The sequence below is a fragment of the Rhynchophorus ferrugineus genome, unplaced genomic scaffold, assembly GCF_030347505.1.
Source record: "Rhynchophorus ferrugineus isolate W39M unplaced genomic scaffold, kcgeb_rfMv2 rfM3, whole genome shotgun sequence".
Taxonomy (NCBI): Eukaryota; Metazoa; Arthropoda; class Insecta; order Coleoptera; family Curculionidae; genus Rhynchophorus; species Rhynchophorus ferrugineus.
The window spans coordinates 9,246,241-9,264,373 of NW_027472582.1; the positions used below are offsets into that span (position 1 = coordinate 9,246,241).

The 18,133-nt window shown below is 35.6% G+C and overlaps 2 protein-coding genes and 3 long non-coding RNA genes across 10 annotated transcripts; 2 read left to right on the forward strand and 3 right to left on the reverse strand.

Annotated features, from left to right (window-relative positions):
• Window positions 1-295: 295 nt before the first annotated feature.
• Fibp (acidic fibroblast growth factor intracellular-binding protein) lies at window positions 296-1,885 on the forward strand. 2 transcript variants are annotated; one of them, XM_076398075.1, is made up of 7 exons: window positions 296-365; window positions 419-502; window positions 552-870; window positions 924-1,086; window positions 1,142-1,314; window positions 1,368-1,619; window positions 1,679-1,885. In XM_076398075.1, the coding sequence occupies exons 2-7, from the start codon at window positions 421-423 to the stop codon at window positions 1,758-1,760; spliced, it is 1,071 nt and encodes a 356-aa protein (XP_076254190.1). In that variant the 5' UTR covers window positions 296-365; window positions 419-420; the 3' UTR covers window positions 1,761-1,885. The 2 variants fall into 2 exon arrangements, with proteins under 2 accessions (XP_076254190.1, XP_076254189.1); XM_076398074.1 differs by having other exon boundaries at window positions 329-502.
• LOC143192621 (uncharacterized) lies at window positions 1,840-2,456 on the reverse strand. The gene is made up of 3 exons (XR_013004840.1): window positions 2,230-2,456; window positions 2,030-2,172; window positions 1,840-1,979 (listed from the first exon to the last, which is right to left on the reverse strand). It is a non-coding gene; the product is annotated as an uncharacterized LOC143192621 (long non-coding RNA).
• Window positions 2,034-17,569, forward strand: Usp2 (Ubiquitin specific protease 2). 5 transcript variants are annotated; one of them, XM_076398068.1, is made up of 13 exons: window positions 2,034-2,220; window positions 2,577-2,856; window positions 6,035-6,160; window positions 6,232-6,389; window positions 6,456-6,760; window positions 7,752-8,141; window positions 15,131-15,355; window positions 15,417-15,504; window positions 15,565-15,732; window positions 15,788-15,959; window positions 16,019-16,238; window positions 16,298-16,521; window positions 16,584-17,569. In XM_076398068.1, the coding sequence occupies exons 2-13, from the start codon at window positions 2,678-2,680 to the stop codon at window positions 16,702-16,704; spliced, it is 2,376 nt and encodes a 791-aa protein (XP_076254183.1). In that variant the 5' UTR covers window positions 2,034-2,220; window positions 2,577-2,677; the 3' UTR covers window positions 16,705-17,569. The 5 variants fall into 5 exon arrangements, with proteins under 5 accessions (XP_076254183.1, XP_076254184.1, XP_076254185.1 ...); XM_076398069.1 differs by having other exon boundaries at window positions 7,947-8,141; XM_076398070.1 differs by having other exon boundaries at window positions 6,456-6,496.
• Window positions 9,807-10,267, reverse strand: LOC143192623 (uncharacterized). Its single transcript, XR_013004842.1, has 3 exons — window positions 10,132-10,267; window positions 9,957-10,070; window positions 9,807-9,893 (listed from the first exon to the last, which is right to left on the reverse strand). It is a non-coding gene; the product is annotated as an uncharacterized LOC143192623 (long non-coding RNA).
• LOC143192622 (uncharacterized) lies at window positions 10,581-12,582 on the reverse strand. Its single transcript, XR_013004841.1, has 2 exons — window positions 12,445-12,582; window positions 10,581-10,783 (listed from the first exon to the last, which is right to left on the reverse strand). It is a non-coding gene; the product is annotated as an uncharacterized LOC143192622 (long non-coding RNA).
• Window positions 17,570-18,133: the final 564 nt, after the last annotated feature.

The window sequence follows — 18,133 nt, forward strand, 5'->3', positions numbered from 1 at the left end:
GGTATTGGACAGTATTACCAAAACAATCAACACATTTATCATATAATATTGAATATAACAGTTTCTTATGGTAAATTTATAAGTTTATATGGATTATTGGACTGTATCGATTACACCCAATACTAAAAAATTACATATATGATATTCCTAATGTAGTATTTTAAACTGCTGCAAAAAAAAACAAATTAGAAATAAACAGTAATAAATTTGTCTTAAATCTTAAATTTTAATGAATGCTATAATATTACGTAAAAATATACTGATATTTCTAACAACATTTTTTGATCTATGATTTCTGTTATTTTATTCTTGAGTAGCTCAAAAGTACAATTTGACCTTTACAATATATTATACAATAATAAATAGTAAATAATTTAGAGATTGTTTTAAAATATATTTATTTGTTAGATTTTTGCAGATATGACAGAAGTTGATGTTTTTATAAGTAATTATACATTAGTAGATCCTGAAATTTATCAAATATGGATCGAAGGGAACACAGGTATTTTTCTTTAAAATAAAAATTGTGACATTGTAAAAATGTATTTTAGCAAGGGAAGCGGTGACTATACTAGATAAGAAAGGTTTAGGAAAGCAAACTGGAGCAAGTCTAGAACTCATTACCAGCGATGTCTTAGATCATTATCGAACTTATTCCCTATTGGAGAAATTACTAAGCAATCCTAATAAGTTACAAGAACAATCAGCATTCCAAATCGAACCTGCTACAAGGCAGTTGCTGATAGAGAAGTATTATGAGTTTGATGACGATGTGGTTAGGGAATTACTTGGGAAAAAATTGAGTTCAAAAAATCGCAAAGATTTAGATGAGGTGTCTGAGAAAACAGGAAAACCATTAAAGTCTTGTCGGTAAGGTAAACTACTGAGTGATAAAAATCACTTTATTTACTCACAGTTTTCAGACGACAATTTGACAATATGAAGAGGGTATATAAAACAGTTGAAGAAATGCCAGGATCTAAGGTCGAAAACATAAGAAATTGTTTTTACCTCTCTGAGGAACTTGCAAGAAAATATGCTAGCATTGTGTTTTTAGCATCTGTTAGATTTGAAACCTCAAAAAAGGTTTGTAGTAACAGTAAAATATGTAATAAAGATATTCAGTTTTATGAGTTTGTAGAAATTGCAATCGATGACATTCCCTGCTTGGAAGAAATGTTGTGAAGTTATTATGGATTATTGGACATATAAATTAACAAATACAGAATGTTATGATATTGAAATGGATAAGGAGTTTTTGTTAGAATTAAGGGAGCTGAAAGTATTATTAGAGAAGGAAAAAGATCATAAACAGTAACATGAAATATTATTTGTACAATTTGTCATGAAAATCAATATTGTTTCAGATTAGTCTGTATTAAACTGAAACCAAACTTGCTGCAAAAAAGTTTTATGGAGCTGGATGTTAATTTTAAAAAATACACTGGCGCAATTATTACTTTGGCTTCGACATTACACAGGACAAGAGACATGAAAAATTTATTTGTAGAATTGTCACAGATATTGGACTTATTTCGTACTGGAAACTGGACGGTCCATGATCTCCAACAGTTTTGTTCAGCATATCACTCTAGTGCATTAGATATAGATGCCATCAGGTATGTTGTAACCTTATTAATTATATCCAGTATTTAAATAATCCTTATATATGTTTTAGAGCCAATCCGGAATTAAAAATGTGTTGGGATAAATTTATGAAAGTAATTGGAGTGTGTATGGTAGTTATGTATTCTTTATGATATAATATTATTTAATTCAGATGTGATACTTTAACTTTATTTTAACCCTAGCCGGTTTTGTTTTTATTTTTTGTTTTATTAAAATTGTTAATTTTTACAGTGGTAATATAATATATCGCTAAAAATGTGTATTATATATATTATAAATTATATTCTCTTTGGGATTATACTGTTACGTTAATGGTAGATAAATTGGGGAATCAAATATATATAAACAACCTAAAAGATATTATCTTAAAATTAAATAAAAAATGTAAACGTTGACCTACTTTTATTCGTCATCGGGTTCTGTCAAGGTCGTCGGTCAAATGGGTGGGCTTCGATGATGACCAATAGTATCGTATGGGGCTGACGTGATTATTCAACATGGCCGCCGCGTGAATTCCAGGATCTGCTTTTTATTTATTTTTTGCTGAAAATTTTCATTAATAATTTAATTAATCTTACGAACAAGATTTTGGTAAGATACCCTTTATTTCGCTTCTATTCTGATGCAGTTTTATATGTTGTTGTGCTTATGTTAGTGATATTGAAATATGTTTATTTTTGGACATTTAATCGTGCCTTAAAAATCCAGGCTAAAATCACGTAAATTTTCTGGAGTCGATTATTTATAGTTCGGCCGAAGGATAATCGACAAAATAATATAAAAACAATAGAATTCGAGCACTTTCGAGGGCTGCTGCGATGCGACCCGCTAAAAATAGTCCATTACTTTTATTTCGTATTTAAAGTGACATATTTTAGAAAATAGCCGGGATCCATCTATTTTTACCACAGTGAGAGCGTTTTTTTACCTTTCTTTTGGTTTTTCAGTGCCGCAATAACGACATGGTTTTCGATAAACACACCTAATAGGGCCAAAGTCAATTCTCTATATCTACAGTGTTACTTTGTGTATTACAAATTGCTCCACAATGCCAGTGCTAAGTCCACACAGGAGTACATCATCCGGATTAACAGGTTCATATCGATCAACATATAGTTCAGCATTCGATAGGCCTTATTATGGTTACAGTCCACGAATTTCAAGTTATTCCGAAAGATATACCTCAAGATCTTATACAGATACTGATGGAAGAAGGGTATACTCAAGGTAAGTCGAATTTATTTTATCAGTTTTTTATAACTCAACATTTTGCTTAAAAAATAGGCTTCTCAGGCATGTATATATAAGATATAAATAAATAGGTCAGGAATGTAAGCACATGCTTTCTTAATTTTCTTTTTCTGGATCACAAAAGTAAGCAGATACTAAACACCAGTACCATAAATGTGCAAGTCACTTTTAAAAATAATGATAGATTCTAAAAAATGCAAAAAACCAAACGATATTTTTGGTTTAATTTAATTTTGAATTTTGGCTAAAGTAGAACAGTAAATAATATGTGGGTGTAAAGATTTAATGTACTTGATTATTTAAGGAACACTTCACAGATCTAAGAACATTTTTTGTTTATAGAGTAAATATAGATATGAATAGTTATATCTTGTTAAATATTTACAGAATTGATTAAACATTTCACTGTAACCACAATTCTCATCCTGTTAGTTTATTTAATAGTTTATATTATAAAGTGGCAAGCGGATTTTTTTCGAAAAAGTTTTAGACTGTTTTTCTATATTTTTGCGAAAAATATGACTAGTTACAAATGGGGACAGTATTTTGAAAGCACCTGTGAACATAAACATTATACAAAGTATGTGATACATTTTTTTATGTTGCTAAAAGGTTTCTTGATTGGTTTTGATGGTATTGACAAATATCATAAACAATTGAATGAGGTTTATTTGAACAGTTATGAAAATTTAAAAAATATACTAATTAAATGGTGAATTATTTGTATAAGTATATGATAGAAATTATATAAAATATATGTGCCAATATTTGCTTACCATATTCTATTGATAGTTAATATTTTTGAAAAATATTGTGATCAGGAATTATTTCTTGCTAATAACACCTGTTGGTCATAATTCTAATTGCGTCCGGATATAGTCAAAATACTCTCGCAATACAGGAAGAAACTTAGACCATTATTAAAACTTATCCATACATAAACTTATAGTCCTATAAATCAGCCAATACACATCATAAATGACGTAGAATCAACTGTAGAACGTAGTTTGTAAAAATGTAAAATTAATTTTGAAACCAGGAGCAGTTTTTTCGTTCTCATTTTACCCTGGTTAAAAAGAGACAGAATACATCTGATGCGTCGGACCTGTTACCGAATCAGTCTGTAAAATTAGATTTGTGTTGGTACTGGTCGACACTGTTGTCAAATGTCTACATAATTCTTCAAAATATTAGTGATAATAATTAGAGGTTACAAATCGGTAAATGTTGTAAATCAAAATTCTAAGTTAATGCGGCAACATTGCGACGCTTATGACGTAGATTGGCTGTTTTAATGGATAGGCTGTACGTACTATACTAGTTTATAATTGGCCTAATTTATGTAATCATATAAAAACAGTAAGTAGAACGAGTGGGGGTCGGTCTCTAGTTAGTTTTTATATTTCGGTTCACGCGACGATTAACAAATCCGATCAAGGCAGACGTCCGTTTATCTGGAATGATATTTATTCTTTAAGGAATTCATCTTGGAGAAAATGAATCGCGTATATATGTTAAGCCCAATATAGTAGCCAGCTTGATAACTGTTTTTTTTTGCAATTTTCATACTTTTCTTCGAACATCATTTCAGACGTTTTCTTGAACAACTTCGCAGTCACATCAGTTCATTCTGGCATTGCCGCAACTTCATAGGGCCATTTAAGGAATTGACAGAGTTTTCCCGACTTAACAGTCGCAGAATATGTTTGGATAGCTCGCCATCTTTTCGTCACGTCGAAGCGTGTGGAGGCTATTTCACTAATTAAATCACACCCGTGGCGTCTAGCACGGCACGGGTACTTGCAAAATATGTAGTAGTATAAGTGCTAGCTAGATGTTAAGGGGCTCTCAAGTATATAAATGTAAAACCAGTTGCCAACTGCCGATCTATACTGTCGACAAATTTATCATATCCTAATTGCCAGGTGAGATTAGCCACTAGACGCCTTTGACAGTCAGTTTGTCATCTCGGTGTTGTTGCCCACTAGCGCCATAGACAAGATATTTAGGGGTGGGTTTATTAGGAAGTTCAGTATCATCCGCAATAAATATTATTATTATTAGAGAAACATCTCCATAGAATTTAATCGGTGCGATAATTAAAGTTTCAGGATGTCAGTCATGAACTTGACTTCGATAATCAGGCAATTGAGCGACTTTCAACGTTTACCCGCATCTGTATTTGTATGAATCTCAATGAACAATGAAAAGGCAACTTATTTCTATTCATTCGGCTAAAGTGACCTCATGATTGTAATGTCGACACCAAGAATTATCCAGGATATTATATTTAGTATTCTTAAATTCCACATTTTAATTTTTTTATATATATTTTAAAGTCTCCTTTTATTAACTATGGGTTTATCTGTACTGGATCTACAGTTTAACGTGGGCTTCGAACCACGGTCCCCGGCATTAAACCTACCGACTGGCGAGTGGCCAACTTAGAAACCATCCCAGAAGACATCCGGTCTTACCCAGCCTGCTTACTGGCGTGACTAGGACCATTTTCCTTGTCGAATTTTGCACTCTTGCCTAGGACAATCACAAATATTAAACAATCACAAACATAAATTTACGACCATACTCCAGCATGATTCGAACCCGCAAATATCGTAACATTAGGTGGACCGTCCTGTCGCCTTTACCATTGCGCCAACCAAGTCGGCTTTTTTTAGTCAATTCACTAAACATAAGCTTTTTTTGAGACACTTTGTATATGGTTTAATAGACGGACAACAGTAACTTTTTGTCGAAAAGTTACTAGTATGTTAGAAAGGTGGAAAAACATGGTGGAAACGATACATTTTTTAATTGCACCTTTTTCCGCAGAAAACAACAAAATTGTAAGAAATAATTCCTGATCATAAATCGTTATTCACATATTACTTTCACTAAATGTATTATCAGAAGTATTGTTTTTATATTAATTAAGATAGATGTAGTTTTAGTTTGTTAATATGTGACATTGTAAATGTTTGCTTATTATATTAGCACATGGAGCGGTGAAGGGCAAATTATATGATTAAGAAACGTGTTTTGGTCTATTGCCACACAAACACATTATTTCCACGTGTTATTTTTACGTTTATTTTCCACAAATCATCACAGTTGTATTGTTAGATGATAATAAACAATTCTTATTCGTTGATAGAAGTGGATCGATAACGGAAGATGGCGTGACGACGAGATTCAAGGAAGAATCACGAGAAGGCTCTTTATCCAGAGATAGCGGAATTAGTTCCATTAGAGAAAGCAGTGTGCTGGATATTCCACGTAGGTGAGTCAGACATCGACCTTTATCCGAATGCCGAGTGGAAAATTCAATTTTGTTCTGTTATGTGATCGCAGAGATAGTTCACTCAGTAGGCCTGATAGGGTGTCCGCTTCGAGCGTTATAGATTCAGTTGCAGAATTACGGAATAAATACTCACCGGCAAATTACGTACCGGCCATCTACCGAAACAAATATGAGAATATATCTAGATCCAAGTCCATTAACGATATAGGTACGAACCGTGTCTCTGCGTGTATAGGGTATGTCTTGTAATATACTGATGCTGTGTTGTTTGTAGGTTTGCCGCCGATCGAAAATAAGTCCAACAGCAAAAAACAGGTAACGCCCGATAGCGCGACAAGCAGTAACAGTGCCTCGCCTAACAGCAATAACGCTAATTGCAAAAACGGTATCAACGCTAACCCGCCCGATTTGCCCGACGCCGACGCCAACGGCAATCGACGGGCCAGCGTCGCTGACTTGTGCAAGCGATTCGACGATAAGCCGAACAAACCTAACGAAAAGCTACCGCGTACCGCCCCCGCTAGGGTAGTTGGCGGCAGACAGATCAAAAGGGTTGTCGAGGATAATGTGCCCAAAGAGGTGATTATTGCCACGCTTCCGACCTATCAATGTTATCTGACACTATGACTCGATAATGCTGCACTTCCAGTTATCTTGTAGTTAACCACACGACGAATGCTAACTAGGTGCATGTACATGAACATGTTGTTTTTCTATGATAAGAGGGTGGACTACATACACTGAAACGAAGGAAATATTAGTAGACGTATTTATGGAATTCTGTTAATACGTAGCCTTTCCATGCTTCTAACATCGCTCGATTGCATTAAAACCTGCTGTTTCTAGATGTTATTTTTCATTGCTCATTTGTTGGGTATTATTAAGTCCAGCATCGATTCTCGGTTCAATAGACATGATGACTATAACCAACAATCATTTTTAAAATTATAAACATGTAATTCAGTTGATGAGATTAAAATATTTCAAAAAAAATTATTTATTTTCATACCTAAGGCGAGATTTAGGGGTGTCGGCCGGAGAGAAAAATATCGATATTTTAAAAATAATATCGATATATCGTAGGAGAAAATATCGATATATCGAAACAGAAACAAAAATAGACCTAAGAAAGAGTTAAAATTTCAATGTAAAATTAGAAAATTAATATATATAGATTATGTAATTTAACCTCAAAAAGGTTGAAATTTATTATTACATTCACTTAAACGAATATGTGCAAAACAGCTTACGTCATAATTATAAAAAATCCCGTAGAAATAATAAATTTGAGGAAATAGCAAGTGTATTGGAATATTATAAATTTTTCCAACATGAGTCATCATGTCTGTCATGTTAATATGTATTGTGGAGTTTACTTATCGAGTGAAAGCTTAGTAGAGCCTTAACACCTAGCAGAACAGGAGATTTCAATGCACCCACGTAGTCCTAACACATTTGCACACATCTATTTCGATATGAGCCTCGTCGCGCCAACGCAATCGCCATCAGTCGTTTTACTCGCCCATAATCCGAAAAGAACCTCACCGTATTTTTGTGCTTTTGCTTTAAGGCTTCACCCACCTCGGCCGCTGCCAGCAAACCCCCACCGGCCACGCCCTCCAAATCGTCAATCCTTAATAACGGTCACGCCTCCGGCTCATCGTCGCTTAGCAACGGACGTGCCGCGTCGCTTAGCAACGGCCTAGACCACGCCCCAGGCGCGGCCGCGGAGGGCGGCGACTCACTTGAGAACGGCGTGTTGCAGGCGGGCGGCGGCGGCGGTTCCAGTTTGAAGTTGGCGGAGGTGGTGAACGGGGAGATCGACAAGGAGGACAAGGTGAACGGGGATGAGAGAAAGAGAACGTCCAGGGTGAACCAGTGCGCCAGTTTTATACCGAACGAGCCCGCCAGCGATGAGTTGGATAGCGAGAACGAGAAAATCGGTCGGAAGTACAGCTATGTAAGTATGGTTTTGGGCGACGGTTCAGGCTGCGTTACCAAAAGAAAAACAGAGAGCACGCTGGGATATCCCAAGGCGGGCACGCGCATTTCATTACACTTTAAACTATAGTTTTAGCACTTTCTCTTTGAGAACTGCTGTTAACCAAGCACAATAGTTACATATGAGCATTATTTTCCTAATACCTTAATAACAATAGGGAGTATCGCCGCTTCTAAAAAAGGCCTTCTAGATCATTCGGAGTGTATCTAGCCAGTCCAGTACTTATTGGTCCCTTATCGCAGGCTGTTATCGCTGCATCATCTAACTTATGTCGATCTTTGTCCTCACCCACTTCTGTTACTATATTTGTAATTTCTTTTGGGTCACTTCTGTATAAATACTCCAGCCAATTTATTCTGTATTGTCTTGTTTTTCTTACTATATCTACCTTTTTCTCTAATCCTAAGGATCATAAGGATTCTTTCTTATTTTGTATTAATTTTCTGCAACTTTTGTTGGTCCCAGTATAGTTCTTGAGATCTAGTATGGTGGTATTTTAGTTTTTCTTCAACTTGTATGTCATTTTTAATATTCTTTTATTCTTGTTTGTTTTTATATTTTCTTTCATTAATATATCTTTATCTTCATGTCCTAATTATATAATTGAGATTTTTGAACTTGTCTACCTCTTTTTTCTTTTTTCTATTTATGTTTGTTTTGATTTCCAGTTCGGACGGATTTTACAATTTTGTTTTAATACTTCTAGCATTTTTCCTAGTACATATCTTCTTTATCTAGCATGATTAGGTAATTTGTATATGGTAAAGGTTGTTCACTTCTGACCTTACTGTATTTCTATTTATCTTCCTTGTTATATATTCTATGCTTATGTTAAAAAATGTGACTGAAACAACGAATCTTCCAGTTTTACTTATATTATAGATATTAAACAATTTTATAGTCTTAGGATTATTAATAAAAATTAATAATAACATACTCATTAATAATACATGTAATTAATACATTAATTACAATGTGTCATTAAATGCAATATATTTGATGGAAAATAATTATAAAACAAATTTTAATTGAATATAGATAAAACACTATAGTAACCTATTTCAGTTAGACATTATAATCTAAACAATGCTTAAAATATATAATAACCCTTAATGAGAAAATAAAATGAAAGAAATTATATATGTATAAAGGAAGCATATCTTTATAAAGAGACAACATTTTTGTCAAAATAAATGGCATATAATGATATTTCTTACACCTGTAATTCTTTTGATGTAACTAATTTTACTCAAGGCACCAACAAGGTCTAATCCTTATCTTAATACCCAGAAAGGTACATCGTCAATGACAGTCTGTTTTTTATTCTTTAGTGCAGTCTCTTAGGTACACCTCATTCCTATTTATCTTTAATGTGTTGGTGGTGGTTTTGAAGATATGTTAATAATATCGTCAATAAATATATCCGTGTTAATATTTGTTGTTGAGGTATGGTAATACTTGTTTGAATAGTTTCGAAAACTCGTGTCCTGGGTAATAAATGACAAAGTGGATATCATTATTATTAACTATATGAAAAAGCAATTGGCGTAAGTTATCACCATTTGGTATTTTAAAGGCACCAAAGTTAATAGCTTATGGGTTCTGTTAATCTTTAGATGAATCTAATTATTGGTGGTTTTTCTGTACATGTACGACACACATCACTTTGTTTAGCGTCACCGTATATTAAAAGAGGGAGTCCTTAGTGATCTGCAGGCAACAGAGAATTCTTTAACAGCGGACAATTACGGGTGATCCGTCTGTTGGTCGTACCTTTTGACGGTTTCACCTTGACAGTTCCGAACGTCCGAAATATTCATGTAGCAGTTGTGGCACGATGGATCCGAAACACCGCCTGCCAATCAAACGTTTCCGAAGTGTTGACAACTGAAAAAAAGTATGCTGAAGAAACGTTCGTTACCTCTGTCGCAGAGTCGAAGGCACATACTGGTAAATACTCCATCATTTACGTACGCCAGCAAGCGGGGATCCCAAAGATAAGCCACTCGCGTTTCTATTCACATTAATTTTGTTTGTACTTTACGTAATCGCAAATAAAATGATCGATCGGGATTACTCCTAGAAATGTTAACGTGTTTAAAATTAGCTTTTCTTGATGTCGGATAATACGCTAATTTATAACACTCGATTGTGATATCGTTATCTCTCCGCTGTAATTGATTGTTTTTTTGAAGTTAAAGTTTTATTAGAGAATTAGCGCTTAGTTGTTTTTTTAACTTTAAATTTCTGTACGTTCTATAATTTTGCTCTCTTATTATTTTGAGTTTAAATTAGAATAACGCTTTTTTGTAAAAGTTATCTTTACGTTGACAAGAAAGTAATTGTTTGCTGTAATGGTATGTGGAAATTAAAGGAAGGAGTCCATTGATACACAAGTTATTGATTGATCTTTTAGTTGAACCACCAAGAGTAATAATCTGACTATTCGTGAAATAAAGCGACACAATTGACAATATGCCGTAATTTTGAGTTAACGGAGATGGAGATTCTGCGAGCAAATAATTGTTTTTTGATCTTCTTTCGCTGCCTGGGGCTTTTTCTATTATCTTGGACGTCTTCGAGTATCTGATGGTGGATTTCTAAAATTAAAAAGGAAAAATTAATGAGTGCCTAAAATGTAATTTTTGAGCACGTGTAAACATTAAACAACGGCCTGTAAAAACTATTGAATTTGAAAATATAAAGCAGCGTTCAACCATAGGTAATGATGAAATAATAAATCCAGTTTTTTCAGATGTTTTAATTTGTTAATGATGCGGTTCAAAAAATTTTAGGATGTATTTCTCTTTAACATTCAAAAAAAGACCAGCAAGATAAGCATACCACCAAAGTCGAATTTGATACTGACTATAACAAAGAGTTTGATGAAAATAACAGGTAAACTGAAAAGTCCTCGGCCTGGCACATAGGTGGCGCTACTAGAATTAAATTCATATGTTTTAGTTAGCCCTAACTCTTAAAAAATGCGTATAAATTTGACAGCTGTCGGATAATTAGTTTGTGAATTATAGCATTTTGAGTGAAGCAACTTTTATTATTGTGAAAGAAATGGATAAAAAGGAATTTCGCTTGAAAAAATATTGCTTTTTGAAGGAAAAAAATACAGTTGAAGCAAAAAATTGGCTTGATGCCGAGCTTCCGGACACTGCCTCAGGAAAAGCATCCATCAAGGATTGGCATGCTAAATTTAAACGTGGTGAAATGAGCACCGAAGACGGTGAACGCAATGGACGCCCAAAAGAGGTTGTTACCGACGAAAACATTTTAAAAATCCACAAAATCATTTTGAATGACCGTAAATTGAAATTGAATGAAATCGCAGACACTCTAAAAATATCAACTGAACGTATACATCATATCATTCACGAATATTTGGGTATGAGAAAGCTCTGTGCAAAGTGGGTGCCGCGCGAGCTCACTTTTGACCAAAAACAACGACGAGTTGATGAGTCGGAGCAGTGTTTGAAGATGATCAAGCGTAATAAACCCGAGTTTTTGCGTCGATATGTGACAATGAATGAAACATGGCTCCATCATTTCACTCCAAATTCCAATCGACAGTCATCCTATTGGATTGCACACGATCAACCCGCTCCAAAGCGTGGGAAAACGCAACAGTCGACTGGCAAGGTTATGGCGTCTGTATTTTGGGACGCGCATGGAATAATTTTTATTGACTACCTTGAAAAAGGAAGGACCATCAACAGCGACTATTACATAGCGTTATTGAACCGTTTGAAGGACGAAGTCGCCGAAAGACGGCCGCATTTAAAGAAAAACAAAGTGCTGCTTCACCAAGAGAATGCACCGTGTCACAAGTCAGTGAAAACGATGGCAAAAGTCTATTGGGCTTCGAATTGCTTCCTCATCCACCGTATTCTCCAGATATGCTCGCTGGGAAGAAATTTTCGTCGGATGAAGAGGTGATCGACGAAACTGATGCCTATTTTGAAGCAAAGGACAAATCGTACTACAAAAATGGTATCGAAAAGTTGGAGGGTCGCTATAATCAGTGTATCACAATTGAAGGGAAATATGTTTAAAAAAAAATTACCAAAAAAATGTGTTTTACTATGGTAGGCCGGGGACTTTTCAATTGACCTGTTATTTCTGAAACATAGCTTTAACTAGTGATGAAAAATTGGTTGAACAATCAGATACATCAATGATTGTGGACAATGTGGATTGATGCCGAAAAAGGTAATTCTGTGTGTGATGGAACTAGAAGGAAATCTTTTACCGTGAGCTAGTTCTAGTTGACCAAAGGAATAAATATTCCAGATTATTGAACCAGAACGGTTTGAATTGAGTAATAGCGTTGCGTTGGTGTTGCGACCATATACTTCTTTGATGATGCCATATAACCTACACATAGCACTCCCCGACTATCATAGAGGTTTTGAAAAAAAAACTATATTCAACACTTGATTCAATTCTTCAAGCAAGTGAAGTTCTTCGTCGATGTCATAGTGATGAATCTAAAAAATGGCACTTTTTTAAGCACATATAAACGTACCAAATTTTTTTTTACTGGAGGCGCGTCGTATTATATTTACAATTTTTTATTTACGAAGTTTATTCCAACGTCTGCTAAAACTGTCTAATACCGATAGATATTTTTAAAGTGTCTAACATTTATGCCGCGTTATTTTTAGTACGGAAGCGTATATTTTGACGAGCGACACTGGCCAAAGGACGCGAGGTGATGAGTGACGATTTTTAATTTCGTTTTTGTCCAAGAAATATCCGATTCAGATAACAAGATAGAAGAAGCAGTAATTATAATAATCAGCCTCGGGCGTTTTTTGGAATCGTGTGTCGGTAAACGCGTGCCGCGACCTAGTTCTGGGCGCTCGCGCGTGCACGTACTTGCCAACAGCGGATTTGTTTTTTTTTCGGGATAGAGTCGAAAATAGATCGGCGCGGTGGTTACGTAGCGCTGCCCCCGTGAAAATGGTGATTGGGAAGATACTGGTGATTATCTGGTTTTGTCATGTTTAATTTTCACGATTTCCGTTCCTTCTGTGTGCGAGATGGGGTCGGCTGTGTTGTGTGCTTGTTCGGATGACGTCGGCGCGTTGCCATGACGAGGCATGGACGCCAGAATAACGTACTATCTGGACTGCGTGCTGGTTCTGGCCTGGAGCGTTCTGTTGCTGATAGTCGCCTATGGCTTTGTCGATAACATAGTGAATGTATCCAGACGGTCTCAGTACAAGTTCGACTCGGGTCGCACCGATTTCCGTTTGTATTGCTTGAATGTATCGGTATGTCAGCAAATCCGTTGCATTACTGTATACAGGGTGTGTTTTTTTGAGTGGTAGAATTTTAAATTGAAATGTAACTCATTGAATTTTCAAATTGGAATCTGCATTAGTGTCCAATTAACTTCTTGAATATTCGTTTGCTTAACCAGTTAACCAAAAAGCATTAAGATTAAGCGAATTTAGAAGTTTTCTAAACAAAATACCGATTTACAAGAATGTTAATTCCTTTTTCATTTTCATATTGGGAGCATATATTAATTTGGTCTGTTTTTGTCGTCTAACTTAGTGTTTTATTCAAAATAATATCGTAAGTAATGACGAATTAATCCAATTTTTGATACTGAGTGGTGCTGTACCAAGCCTACGTCATTAATTAAAACAAGTAATAAAATGGACGAAGTCGGTTAGGTATGAAGGATGGTATGAGTTTTTTTCAATGTTTGTCTTAAACACATCAATTCCAATGTATCGAACGATCTGCTGATCATTACCTTATACAACGATTACTTGATGCAGATTTTGATATGACGCTTACTCGGTTCGACATCGAATAGAGAAAAATAAAACAAAGCAATACAAAAAGCTCATACAAAATTGCTAGAATTTAAGGTTATGTTGTTGACGACATGCCGTCAAACCACTATTGAGGTTGATACACACTATTGATAAACAATCTATTGAGGTTGCATTGTTTTTTTCATTGGCGAGGATGTATTTGTACATGTAATATTACGTAGAGACCACAACATTGTTCGCCAGAACGTTGTTGACTAATATGAGTGTAGTAAAGTATCTTAACCAAACCCCATATACGCCGTTACCATTTACTATCAATAGCAACAGCCCATATATTCTGTCACAATATGATGTACTCAAAATTCGAGAATTATGTTTATTTTTCAATATTTCGCAACATCATTTGGAAATAAAACGTGTTAAAAATTTCAGTATTACCAACCTTGCAACATGTGTGGTAATATTTTTAAAAAATAGACAATAGATGATTCTATTCTATATGTTTTCCGTTACCTCTATCTAGCCTTTATCATTGTTTGCAATTATATATCTAAATTGGTGACGTACCTAGGTGAAATCATCGATACAATTTTATTCCATTTCAGAAAATCACTTGTGATACGGTGCAATCTATTTTTCATCTAAAATGATTGTATTAACACCTTTTTCAAGTATAAAGTTTCTAAGGAGTCATTTCCTTCATATATTTCAGTTACTGGAATAAACTAGTCTTCTAGAAGAGATAATTAATACTCCATATAAAACAAAATATACTATCTTGATCTGATTTTAAATAAATAATAAAGTAGTATAATAAAAAAATAAATTGACCATGATATTCATGGTAATTTTTGTTGTAATAATAATAATTTTGCATCTTATCAGTCTTGATATATTGTCTCATTAACCAAAACATATTTGTTAATGGTTAATAATTTTTCATAATGCATATTCTTCTGTTATTATATCTTATTTAAAAATAGTTTAATAAAATGCTAATATGCTTTTATGTGTCATGCAATTTATATCACTAGGTTTACATAATATAAAAAAGCAAATTTGTTAAAAAAATATTGTAAATAGATTAATATCTATTCTAAATGTAAACATACAACACACTTAATAATCATCTTTGTTTTACAGGACGTTAGCGCCTCAACTCCTTCGGGAGGCGGAGCCAAGGGTGGTAGAAGTACCGCATTGGCAGGCCCCTCCTCCCGTCGCTCGTTGGTCACGCCCCCGGCAGACGGTGACGATGACGACCTGGCACAGGCGCGCAGGGGTTCGAGCGCCGATAGCCGCAACGGCCTCGGATTGGTGGGCTTGCGAAACATAGGCAACACTTGCTTCATGAACAGCGTACTACAGGTAACGACTCTATACGAATAATTAAACCGATCTGTTTGATTTAACGACCCGTTTTATTTAGTGTCTGAGCAACACCAAGGTGCTGTTGGACTATATACGGAACGAGTCCTACCAGAAGGACGTCAACAACACCACATCATCCATGAAAGGTATTGACATCGAAGCGTTCCTAATAGTACAAAGATCGATAAACATGTTACGTGTTTCAGGGGCACTTATCAAAGCCTTTTCGGAGCTTATTAAGGAACTGTGGGGATCGGACACCTCGGGACCAGTGAACACGGCTGCACTCAAAGCACAGATTCAAAGATTCGCGCCTCGTTTCATGGGGTACGCCCAGCAGGACGCTCAGGAATTCTTGAGATATCTTTTAGAAGGTAAAAACGGTTCATTTTGTTTGTAAACATCGAAATATCAAGTGATATTTCTTAGGTTTACACGAGGAAGTTAATAGGGTCACATCAAAACCAAAGCCCATAACAACAGACATTGACGATAACCTTTCTGATGCCGAGAAGGCCAACGAGGCTTGGAGAAGATACCTGAGGGCTGAGGATTCTTTCATCGTGGACATGTTTGTCGGTCAACTCAAATCAACTCTTAAGTAGGAACTGTTGCTCTGTTTCTGGTCGTTGTGTATATTGATCGAAATGGTTTGTTTAGGTGCACTCATTGTGGTCACTGTAGTGTCACCTTCGATCCCTTCTGGGATCTCTCATTACCTCTGCCATCGGGAAGACACACAACATCAGTACGCTTGGCACACTGTCTAGACGCGTTCACCAAAGAAGAGACCTTGGACGGAGACGAGAAGCCAAAGTGCGCTAAGTGTAAAGAACGAAGGCGGTGCACCAAGAGCTTCAGCATACAAAAGTTCCCACAGGTAGAGTTGTTTGGTTCTAGTTGCTTCATCCGATAATGGTGTGTTTATAATTCTATTAGGTATTAGTGATTCATTTGAAACGTTTCTCGCCATTGGAACGGTACAGAGGCAAGCTCAACACTTTAGTAGAGTTTCCTCTAGAGGGCTTAGATTTATCTCAGTTTGCTGCGGAGCCCCAGAGCGGCCCATCACCCAGATACAACCTGTACGCTGTTTCCGAACATTCAGGGACACCGTACTCAGGTCATTACACAGCTCACTGCAAAAATCCCCTTGATAACAGGTAGGATGCTTTTTACGCGACTCAATGGGACTGCAGTGATGATTTACTGCCCTTTTTTTCAGGTGGCATGAATATAACGACTCTCGTGTTTCGTCCGCTTCAGGACGTTCCGCCGTTTCCCCCGAAGCCTACGTGCTGTTCTACGAACGAGAGGGCGGGACTACGCAAAAGTCACGCCTATAGGCGCAGCTCATACGGGGTGGCACGCCTCAGTAGCCAATCATATGCCTACGTTACGGATTCTGACGTCCCTCTTAATCTCGAATGCTCCGTTGGATTAAAAAACAAACAACAAAAACTGAAAACTTTGGCAAATGTCGAAATTAATTCGTTAGTATAAATTTACTAAATTCTAGTTTCTATTAATTGTACGTATACATATATATTTTTTGATTTGGCATTAAGAAGGGTCCGGATGTCCAGAAGATACACCTCTAAACTGTACTTATATATATATCTACCCATCTAGTCGATTTTTTTTGTTTTACTCTCTCTTTTTTGAAATGAAAATGTGGTTTTTGAGTAAAATCTGTATAGAGCTTTTTTATATATATAGATATATTTATTGTGATATTCGCCTCTACATTATTTTGTAAATATATTTTTTTCATCGTTTAGTTTCCTGTTAGCTTTTATATATGGTTGTAAAAAAAAAGAAGAAAACGAAAACCGACCAGCAAATCAAGTCGCTATCGTCGAACAATTATTTCTTGCCAGAGCCGATGATTACCTCTAGTGTCTGTAAAAAAATCTTCCCATCTTACTCGAAGGCCACTTTCCTCATTGTTGATCATTTGATACAGAATTAATTTTATTCAGTGTTTTTTTTTGCGTTCAAGGGAAGTGGGGCGTGGTCGGTCGGGTCTCGCCCGCTTCCCCGCCTGTTAGCGAGTGCCCGGGGCGGGGGCAATGGTCCAGCACGTTCACTATTCACTTTTCGAGAGATATTCTAAACACAAATTCTATGAGATTGTAATATATTCGATTTATTAAGCTTTATATTGAGAAAACTGTTTTAAAGCACTAACTTAATAAAAACTGTTTGCAATTTGTGTGTTTTATTTAGAACATATCAAAAATTATACATTATTGATAGACTATATTTAGTTTAGAGCTGAGTTATACCCGGAATGTTGGAAAATCATTGCCAGTTTTTTTTCATCAAAAAACAACATAATTTGTAAGAAAATTCTAAAATTAATTTTTTCAAAGTATATCTTTCGGGCAATTTATGGATGCCATCCCAAAATTGTTTGTCCAAGGTCTGGAGAGTACGATGGGTGCGATATGACCCAAGTGCTTTCAACGTTTTCTTGACCGGTTTTGCTTTATCTTTTTGCTAAAATTTCTTTACCATGCCTTCGGGCCCATTTTGGACGTTTGTCGATCACTGCATGGTTCAAATTGACCATATGTTGTCGGTAGCGATCACTACTAACTGCTTTACCAGGTTTCAAAAGTTCGCAATACACCACGGTACTCTGGTCCCACCAAACACAGAACATTGTCTTGAACAAACCAAAATGATTTGGTCTTGGAATCCCACTTAGAATTTCCAAATTAAATCTAATTTTCATAACCTGTCACTATTCGATGCAGAAATGACTTCTTA